The 11126-nt window shown below is 44.5% G+C and overlaps 1 protein-coding gene across 1 annotated transcript in view; it reads right to left on the reverse strand.

Annotated features, from left to right (window-relative positions):
• met (MET proto-oncogene, receptor tyrosine kinase) overlaps positions 1-11126 on the reverse strand; it is a 108186-nt gene that overhangs the window by 30445 nt on the left and 66615 nt on the right. The window contains exon 11 of the mRNA XM_037683062.1: positions 3258-3467. Within this exon, the coding sequence (XP_037538990.1) occupies positions 3258-3467 (210 nt within the window). The remainder of the gene's footprint in view (positions 1-3257; positions 3468-11126) is intronic.

The raw sequence follows: 11126 nt of genomic DNA on the forward strand, positions 1-11126 counted from the left end.
GATGTTCTTTTTATCATATGATGTTCTTTTTATCATATGATGTTCTTGGTGCTGTTTTGTCTTTTTACAGGTCTCATATGTTCCTCTACATTATTATTTTTCTAGCTAAACTGTGTAACCTGAGCGCCCTGAAGGTCAGCTCGTACACTCGGCCCTGCAACAACTAGTGAGAAAAGAACTGATCCTGCACTGAACAGCCCACACTTATAGATCACACATAAAGTGTTTAAAAGTAAATTATAAACATGATCTGGGTTTGTGTTGTGTTTGGTCATCAGTGCAGCTCGTCTCACTGTAGAGAGGTAAAAGAACATCGCTGAGAGGAATACATTGTTTTATGATGAGATAAATATGAGATTAATTTCAATGTGGTCGACTGTTCCTCTCAGGAACAAATAACAATATTAATAAACACAGAAAAAATGTGGCAGATTTTTCTCCAGAAGACGACACAAGGGTTCGGAACATTTGTCACTTTGATTTTTCCAACAGGTTGAGAAGTCCAGGCAGCAGATGTGAGCGTACGACTGAAGACTGAGCCGTCTGAAGACGTTCAGACGATGACTCGCTGAGTTTTCTACTCAACAGGCTGCACAACGTCCCTCTTACAGATCTGTCATCAGGAGAAGGCTTTCGAAGGCCGCACGCCTGTTTGACAGTTTGAAACTGTCGCTCCGGGACTCCCCTGGCTGAACTGAGTCATGGATGGTCTCCAGCTCCATCAGTTTATCTCCAGTCAAACGTCCAAGTGGTTCAAGTGCCGGTCAGTTATGAGAAATACTGAGTTAGTTCGTGAGTCTGCTGGAGGGAAAAACAAAAAGCTTCATTTGCTTCTGTCTCCGCTCACTCTCTGAAACACGTCAGCAATAAAGAGAACGATCACATTCCTCGTGTGACAGTTTGGGATTTTCCAATTTGCCACAGAGCGGTGCCTCGCACCTGTCCCTGCACACTCTCCGTTTCTTTCTCACACAAACACACGGCACGGTGGCTCCCAGCTCCTCGCCCAAACGGCGATCTAACCAAGACGCCATGATCGAATGCAAACACGTCTTCGCCCTGCTGCAGCTCCCAGACAGGAAGTAAAGGAGTTATGAAACGGTAGTTCAAAACAAACCGTCAGGAAGATGAGTGGCACAGAGTCTCCGTCAGGTCTCCTGAACTGTGAGTGGCAGTGATAAGAGCGGTTGAGAGCTAAAGCCAACAGCTTAAGTCCTCCATGTGTCAGGACTGAAGAGCAAAGCGTCAGCCGAAGGTAAATACTCCTTTGTTTGGCTGTTTGCTGCAATTTCAGGCCAAGACCTATCAGATGGCTCTAAATGAGACTAACGTTCAAGCTTTACTGGAGGCCACAGCACAGCAAGGTTATCAGATGGAGTTAAATATGCTCCGTTCAGCTGTGATGCCTTTAAACCCCCACCACCCAGCCCCGGGTGAAAACAGGAGTGGGCTGTCTGGGTTGATGGGAAGGATGAAGGGGATAGATGGTTGGCTGGTGGTGGGTTTAGCATTGGGGCCAAGGTCACGTCTGGGAAAGAGGAAGAAAAAGACAAAAAAAAAAAACCTGCCAGGATCCCTCACGACAAGTCCAGCACAGCTGCTGCAAACTGTCCAACGCAGCCGAGACAAAACAGAGAAATAAAAGGTGCAGCGATGCGTATTTCATTGTGTAGGTCTGGTTGGAAAGGCTGCAGTAATCTGTCAAAAGGTTTAACCTCCGCAAGAACAATGCAAGTCAACAGAGAGCATGGAGCTACGCCGGCGGAGGAGAGACGGGGAAGCAGGGAAGGAGGGTGTAAACTATGGGAAACAGACTCCACTTCCTGTTTTTCTTTCTGTATTGTTTCCTTCCCAGCTTGACCTGGACCAGGAGCGGCTGTACGTGTGAATGTGTCCGCCATAACGAGGAGAAGCGCGCCGACCTGGCTCTGAGATGTTCATTTGAAGCCAACTAATTAAAACCTAGTTGTAATACTTGTAAAGGTTATCAGACTGTGCACGGTTTTGATTTTGCCACAGCTCATAAATGATGATTTTCTTGCTCAACATCCATAAACTGGACAGATTCCTGCAGCTCGCACCTGTTTCTGCCAGGATTTCTCCTGCAGGGTCGATGAAAAACAAGAACTTTTACAAAAGTTCTGTAACTGGTCCATGCATTTGTTACGTCTAGACTGGACTATTGCAATGGTTTATTATCTGGGTGTCCAAATACTTCTTTAAAACGTCTTCAGTTGATCCAACATGCTGCTGCCAGAGTCTTAACTGGAGTTACTGGGAGAGATCATCTCTCTCCAGTTTTAGCTTCTCTCCATTGGCTCCCTGTCAAATCCAGAATAGAATTCAAAATCTTACTTCTAACCTACAAAGCTCTCAACAACCTAGCTCCATCTTATATTACAGATCTTATTGTTCCATATTTTACTAACAGAGCACATTGTAAACAGACTGCAGGTTTACTCGTGGTTCCTAGAGTTTCCAGCAGCAGAATGGGAGGAAGATCTTTCAGTTCTCAGGCTCCTCTCTTGTGGAACCAATTTCCAGTTTCTGTCCGTGAGGCTGACACATTGTCCAGTTTGAAGACTGGGATTAAGACTTTCATTTTTGATAAATCCTTTAGTTAAGGTTGGCTTGGGTTTCCTTAGCTATCCCCTAGTTCTGCTGCTACAGGCTTCCATCTCTGAGGGATTTGAATGATTTGTAATAATTTGTTTAAGAGATGAGTGTTTTTCTGGACTGGAACTGAGCAGAGGACGCCAGTAAACCTTGATGGTTTTGGCATTTTTCACGTTTATTTTTCTTGTCCAAGGCCGTGCACAGTGGTGGATCCTGGCAAGGGGAGGCAGTAATTTTATCCACCACCAGATGTGGAGCAAGTGGGTAGCCAATGGTTACCTTGGCCACACAGGTTAATCTTCAGCCACCCCAATCATTTAAGGAAACTAAATTTTTAAGCAATATAAAAACTAGAAACATAATTTTTTCAAATGATGCGGTGACCGGATTATATGGTGGTAGCCGTCTTGGATTTTTACCTGGCAACCCAATTTTTGAAAGGACCCTCTCTTACAGCTAGATGTAGCCACACACCAAAAAGGAAGTCTGTGTCTCCTTTTATTTCAATTGACCATGCTCACTACTTTTACGGACGAACAGACGGAGGGTGTTTCCAATTCCGCCTCTTCGCTCCACGTCGACAGACTGAAAACGAGGTAAAAGCATCAGAAGCTTTGGTTCTGTTGTGCAAGCACCCTTACTTTCAGTTCCACGATGCTCTTGTTGTCCTTGGATGTGAGCTTGGGGTCCTGGAACAGCGGGTCCTCCACATAGATCAGGTCCCATTGACTTGTTTTGTAGCCATCCAGGACAAACTCCACCTTGGTGACCACCGGTGGTTGGAGAGTCAGTTTGGCCAGAGAAGGAGTGGTGCACTGGATGGAGGTCTGGTTTTCACCGTACACACAACTCTGAGGACGAGTCACATGTGACACAAAAACAAGCACTGGTTAGAAAAGTTAAACTCTTGACTGTAAGCAAGAGAACACAAAAATATAAAAGAAACATGAAGACATTTGACGATTTAACAGTCAGAAAATCCAACATCCGTCAACTTTCTTTCAGAAATTTGGACAAACTTTTGTCGTAATCTACGTCGACAACACCCTGATGTTTTGATGAGTGAACTGTGTGAGGAGTGTAAAAAATAAATGTCAAAGCTGCTGCTGGAAGCACATCCGGGTCACCACAGTATCCAGGTAAAAACTGATTCAAAAAATAAAACATTCATGGAAAGTCCAATTCTCTCTGACCCGTTTAAACTCGGAATGAAGTTTCTGCTGTGGAGTCTGAGCAGCCGAGCTCTAAAAAGAGTCGGGCTCCTCACGTTTCACTAGAACATCATTGCGCTTGAAGATTTTTATTTTTTTTTACCGCTTGGATCCGGTAACTCTCAGGCAAAGTGATGAACAAATAAAACTTATATTAATTATGTAAACTGAAAATAATTACATACACTAATTTTACACACAAGTGCCACGAGCTTCTTAATATCACGATCATCTGCCCCTCAAGTAAAACATTTCCGCTGCTTCTACCCTTGAAATCTCCGTCCCTACAAGTCCGAAGTCATCGTGCATTTTTATTAAAAACCTCAAAAATATAATTAAACAGCACAACTAAATCGCAAATCAGTTGGACAGTTTAAGTGGGTCATTAATAATTTTTTTATTATTTATTAAAAATACAATGAGAGAAATGTTTGATGTGTATTATTCACATCACGTATCAAAACAACGGTGCTAATTTGTCAAGATAACAGCGATGAAATGTTGAAAAAACAGTTCAGTTACTGTCATTTTAAAAATACTCCTCGTCGTTGGACAACTGAGAGTTGAAGCACCTGAAGGTCGTGGCAATGGAGACTGGAGCAGGAGCGAGCGAGCGGTGGGGTGAGAGCCGAGCTAGCAGGCAGGTGTACGCAGACAGGATGAGGAGGAGAGAGCTGTTGTTGTTGTTGTTGTTGTTGTTGTTGTTGCTCTAATAGTTACTGAATCAAGTGTTTACAAATGGAGGTTAAAGCAGATGTTTAACAACCTGTTAAAATACATCAGAACGCAGGAAATGGCATCTACTTTGTTCAAAAATTTCAGGGGGAGGACCCCCAGACACACACACACCAACCCCCCACATTACAAAATAATGGCCCCTGTGTTGTTCAAGCCAAGAGCCCCTGTCAGCAGGGGCTAAGGCCCCTAAAGGTCAGATCCTAGACTCGGCCCTGCTAACCAACTAGTGAGATAAGAAATGATCCTGCGCTGAACGGCCCACACTTACGGGTCACACACAAAGTGTTGAAGAGTGAATTATAAATATGAAGTGGTTTTGTGTTGTGTTCAGGTGTCGGTGAACCCTGGTCCTCCTCCATCAGGTGAACACCTAGTTCTGGATGTCAACAACAAACTTGACCCACTGTGAGAATGTATTTATAAGACTGAGTTTGTTGCAGCTCCTCAGACTGAAGAAGTTCTTTGGATTAAAGATGAAACCTTTCTACAATTTTATATCTTTTGAACCCGTCCAGAGGACCTGCCTTCACGTTTTTAGACTTCTGGGTTAAATTACATGAAACAAAGCTAGCCTGCTAACCTTTGTTAAAATATTAACATTAATTTCTGAAACTTAATGTTTAGAAGAGTGAAAGATTTGAATAAAGTAGAGAAGAAGAAGCCGTGGTCCGTTACTGAGCTGAACTTCTGCATGTCTGCTGGGGAACAGGCTGGAAACAAACGTTCAGTCAGAAAGAGCTTTTCATTGAAGTCAATACAACATCTGCATTTGTTTCCTTGTGGTGTTCAGCATGGTTAAACTATATATAGTAGACCTCAGCTGGAGGGTGGAACACATTCACAGCTGCTTAGAAACAGTTTGCATAAGTAAAGATTAGAGTCTTCAGAAACGACCGTTTGAAGTTTAATAAAATGTCCAATGTGGCTCGTTTATCTTGGTTACATATATTACAGTGTTCAGAACGTGGGAGGAGATCTCGAACAACTCGCATGTGGCTTCCTCAGGTCTCTGCGACAAACAGACAGAATAAACACGCTTCAAGACATCATCGGTTGGTCCTGACGTGTTCAAACTTAAAACGTCTCCATCTTGAACTTTTGGAAACTAGAGCTGACTGCATCCGGGCGAGAAGGAAGTGACCCCTAAATTATTATTCTGAGCATTTTCAAATGGGGTTTGTAGGTTTTAAAGATAACATCGACCTAGTTGCAGATAGCTAATTGAATGATTTCTGTTTTATCTGATACGTCTGAACACAACTAAGACCACAGAGGATGGATCCCGTCTTGAAACAAATCCAGGGATTCTGTGAATGCCATTATTTCCATTTCTATATTGCTTTCTTTTTCACATAACATCGTTATTCTGGCATAAATGTGAAATTCCTGCCAGAATAAACCCCAGTTTGCCGCAGAAGTGTTACAGCTAGCTGCCGCTGCAGTTTACGCTCACAACAAACCACAAAACTCAATGAAAACCAAGCGGTGCGCCGATGTCCGCCCGACACTAAGGGATTTGAATCGTGCAGGTTGGTAGTTTTCAAGATAAGTGTTATTCACTCCTTAAAGACTTATCTCCATCCACTCCATCCATATCTACACTCCCTGTTTTCCTGGACAGTGGACACCAAGTCCTTGAAGTCCTGCACGTTTGTGCCTGCTCCTTGTAGCCTCACTGTTCCACCTCCTCCCATGACGTTCCAAATATCAAACAAACAGTAAGGTACTCTTGTGCACTTATGTCCAGCACGTTACTTCACTTCATCTTGTGAGAATATCTAGTCAGTCCCAGGTTAGTAGGATGTGGCACCCCTTTGGGACTGGAGACAAGTGGTGATTTGGTGCTGGACAAAGTTATTCAGCTGTTATATCCTCTACAGCAACAAATCAGCTCTCAGCTGTTGGAACTGATCATCCAGATCCAGTCCATCAGCACAGGGTCGGTGTTGACATCTGAACTGTTTCGCTACATGTTTGAGAGGAACCTCAAGATGATGCAAGAAATACAAAGACGCACGGCATGTGTGTGGACGGGTACGGTCGTGGTGAAATCTTGTGAAAGGGTGCGTCACGTTCAATCACTTCTTGAGATCACCTGAATTCGTAGCCTTCAGCCCTGCGTCATGCCAGCATATCTCTTCCCAACGACGGCGACGTTGGTCTCCTCCTCTTTGTGCAGCCATATGTGCACACAATGGTCATCTGTGGTGTGCACGGTGACATGGGATGGTGCAAATGTCCAAGACCTGTGTCCAGATGGCAGGTGCATGTGTCATGGGGTTAGTGCTTGTTCCACAAAACAACAAACCTTTTTTGTTCTTTGGTCTTCCTTGGATAACTAGACTCTTCACACCATGTGTGTGAGTATCCTAATGTACCCAGTGGTTCCAGCAACAAACCACTGCAACATCTGTACACCCCACAAGCTGTGCACATACACTAGACAACCACTACTCCTCACGCAAACCCACAATGTGACCCGTGTCAAAACGTGTGAAGTGCTGTGCATCTACAAGGTATCTTCTGTGTCTGCCGACCTTCACTCAGTTCATCAAGTGGGGGTCAGGCACTCCAGCTGACTGCCATTTACAGTTTTTCTCTTACAGTCCACGTGCACTGTAACAATTTCCACATAGTTCTCCTTTTGTGTAACGACACAGAGCAGGAGTTCTGCACACACTGATCCCAGACCCAGACTGGCTGCGATCTGACTTCCAGCCCTGTGATCTGTGTCTCACTCCCTGGAGGGTCGCACCGGCTGCAGCAGCGGTGGCTCCGTCCAAGTGAGGCTGAAACCTCCTCAACCATTGGGCAGTGAGCCGTCGCAGCCAGAAGGTCACACACAAACTCAACCTGTAAGTTAGCCACATCTGCAAAAGCTGAAATACAAAGATGGCAACACGTTCCAATCCTCAACATACAGCTATGTTAAATATGTGTGTGTGTGTAAGGGTAGCACTGAGGCACCTAACAGTGATCCAGTTAACCCTCCTACGCACAGCAAAACAGAATATTTAGAACTTCATTGTACAGAAACCTCCTTGTCTGTACCCCCCCCCCCCCCCCCCACTGCCCACAGCACCTTTAATGCATCCAGCAAAAGGAAAGCTATCCGATGAATTAGAGGAAACTTCAGTCAGTTTCATTGTTCAGTCAACGTCTCCGCCGTTTTAAGGAGAGGAGGTGAGGAGCTAAAGGTTGGGAGCAGCTGTCACTACAACCGCTGGGCGAGTGGGGCCTCCAGCAGGCGGGCCGAGATACGATGAGGAAAGCCTCCGTTCATCCACGAGGAAGCTGCACAGGCGCGCAGGGTGAACATGCAACTCCACCAAGGCCCCAGGCCGGGAGGCGATTCTGAGAGGCTACTGCTCTAACCACTGCTCCTCCGCACCGCCCATGAGATTAGCAGCCATCCCCAAAGGATCATTAGTGGCTACAGCCTGCGAAAAGGCCAAGTCATAACAGAAGTGCTTTAGAGAGATTTACACCAAAGCAGTTTTACTCTGTGTCATGCCACTCATGTTGGTGCGATGAATGAAGGCTCCTTGGTCAACTTTATTTGCTTCTTTTGATTGACAATTGTTGAGGAGGGTTCTGAATGTGTGAAAACTTCTGCACTGACGATGTATCCACGATGTGACGGGGTGAAGCAGTTGAAGCAGGACCGGCCATGTTGGCCTCATGCCCAGGTAACAACCACGACTGTGACGAAGTCATGGACGCAACAGAAGTCCGGACACGGCCAGAGGTGCCGTGTCCGGACACAGCAGGGTCAGGAGACACACAAAATGTTAGACATCATATCTGACAAGTATTAACGAGTCTAATCACCTGCCACGCAGAGCAAACTTGAAGCTATCGTGTCCGTGAATTGTTTCCAAGACAGCCAGGTCGTCCGGGGGGTGGTTTGGGCAGATAACAGAGACAAGTTGAGAAAGACCCAGCAGCCGTGCAGGGAAGCTCCAACGTCCACACTGGAACAATCACCCCCTCGGACGTTTAACACTTTTATTGCTTGACTCTCTAAGTGGCTTTAAACATCTGTTAAGTTCATGGGAAAGCAACGCAGACGTGTTCCTGTTTTTAGTTTTCTACATCGCCCTACAACCTAGCTGTTTGTATGTTTGTTACATTTCTTTAAAATACCATTTTATTTTCACTTATTCTCAGTTTGTACGCATCTTTATGATCGTCTGTTGTTGTCATCACTCTGTTAAAACAGGTCTGTCTTTAAATGAGTCCCTGAGGCTCAATGGGACTAACCTGTAGAAATAAAGGTTGAATGAACTGGTGACACAAACCAGTCATGGTCCCTGTAAGTCGACTTAAAAAATCTTCAATGTCAAAGTGAGATCCAGTTTCTACAGAGTAAAAATACGTAAACGAGTAAACAAGTAAACAAGTGACTGATAAATATTTAGCCCCTTTAAATTGTTCCAAGCTTGTAATAAAATCAGGCGACGAAGACAAATAAACGCCCCATGACTTTTGTTCAATTGTCATCAAGAGATGGAGGAATATGGGAACAAGTGTGAATCTACCAAGAGCAGGCCATCTTCACAAAGGAGAGCAGTGAGAGACCACCAAGACTCTTACCTTGTTGAAGGAGATCCAAGCTTCAGCAGGTGAGATGAGAGAGACTGAGCATACAACAACTGTTGCCCGAGTTCTTTACCAATCTGAGCTACATGGAGAGCGGCACAGACAAACACTGCTGAACATTAAATGAGTTATGTGACGTGGTGGTAAGTCTCTTTTCCACTCGTCCATGAAGCTTCAACTGGTGAAGAACTGAGGTAACAGTTCTTGTATGCTCAGTCTGTCTCATCCCACCTCCTGAAGCTCGAGCACTTTTTACTCAAATAACAAAGTGTTTTACCACAGACAGAGGAAACGATCGTAAACTCTCATATTTGAATCATAAGTGAGCCGGTTATCTCCTGACTGGAACTTTTGTCACTTTTCAGAATAGATTTCTAATAATTTTTAACATTTTAGCTCTTGAACGTTGAACACACATCTGAGGAAGCCAGGGTTTCAAATCCAGACCTACTCTAAGTTTAAGTGTTTTTCAAGAACAGCTTGCAAATGGTTAGTTGTCCCGGTAGAAGCTTATTTCAGTTCTCAGTGTTGAACTAATGCACTGCTACGACTGGTTGTTTGTCTCGTCCGTTGTCCTGTGATGGACTGGAGACCTGCTGGACGGAGACACCAGCTCACGTTTGAACTGCCTCGTTGATGAAAAGCTGCTTCTTTAACCCTGTGGACTTGTTGGTGTCTACGGTGCTCTGAAACACCTTGACGACTGCCCAAACGAGACAAGTTACTCATTCACCTTCATTCACTTCCTGCTCCCGGGCAACCCCCCAGCTGTGAGGGGCATGGGAAAGGAAAGACGCTTCATGAGGCATTCAGGTGTCAGCTGGAGGGACTTAGTCTTCTGGGAAGAGATAGGAAGAGGAGCCTGACCCGAAACAAAGCGATCTGTGAGTCCAGGCGACAGGTGTCTGGCTTCGCTGAAGCTTCTTATTAAACTGAAATATCTGCGTCCTGCTGCTTTCCCTCCGTGTTGTGTTAGAAATGGACTCAACTCCACCAGTGTAAAAATTCAAAGGTCCCTTTTTAAGTTCTCCTGTAGAGTAAATGTATATGCGGGCTTCCCTGGATTTGTGACCATGCCAACGTTTCACGACAGATTGTAACAGAAATCTCTTTCAAGTTGTGGGAAAGCTGAGATTGGCTGAGACCAGACGTTACTGGAGATCTGAGGCAGAGCTCAGGTCAACATGGACCGTGATGTTACGGTTCCTTGACTTCTGCCAATGTTGTAGCAGTCATGTTGATTTTAGGACACGTTTCGTTGGCTTCATGGATCGGACACGTCTTGAAGATGGAGCTGGCTCACGGGAACCAGATTTCTAGAATTATACATTTGGGACGTTCATTGATGAAATGCCACTACCCAAGATTTAAAGGGTTAAGACAATAAGACCCTTTAACTGTCCCTGCCCAGGCCGAGCCCTAACGCATCTCGTTTACTGGAAGGAATTTAACAAGCGACAGCTGGGGCCCTGCGGGACACAACCCTTCCTAAATCATTAGCATTCACAGACTTATTTTACACGAGAATTTTGCTTCATTCCCCACAAAACTGCAAAAACTAACTTGGTGGTGCCCACAGCGCCTCAGAAAGGTTTAAAATGAAACATGATCTACTAAGAGAAGGGTTCAGTTTTCTGCTCAGCTCACGGTCATATTTCAGACGTCCACATTCACTGATATGCGTCACTAACTTCAAACTGAATTACACCCTGAGAGTAAGTTTATGGTTCTGTAGCACCTGTTAGGTTTTAAAACATAAAATCACTTCAGTCCTTGAAGTTTACAGGTAAAATTACACCTATGAAATTTGTCTGGATACAAGTCTGAATATGAGCAGGCGAAGAAAAAACAAACCTGTCAGGGCGGACAACAAGAAACTTTTCAAACAAGCATGTCCCCGATACTATATATAATATATATATATATATATATATATATATAGATTATATCTATATATAT

The sequence above is a fragment of the Nematolebias whitei genome, chromosome 10 (assembly GCF_014905685.2).
Source record: "Nematolebias whitei isolate Nwh7 chromosome 10, NemWhi1, whole genome shotgun sequence".
Taxonomy (NCBI): Eukaryota; Metazoa; Chordata; class Actinopteri; order Cyprinodontiformes; family Rivulidae; genus Nematolebias; species Nematolebias whitei.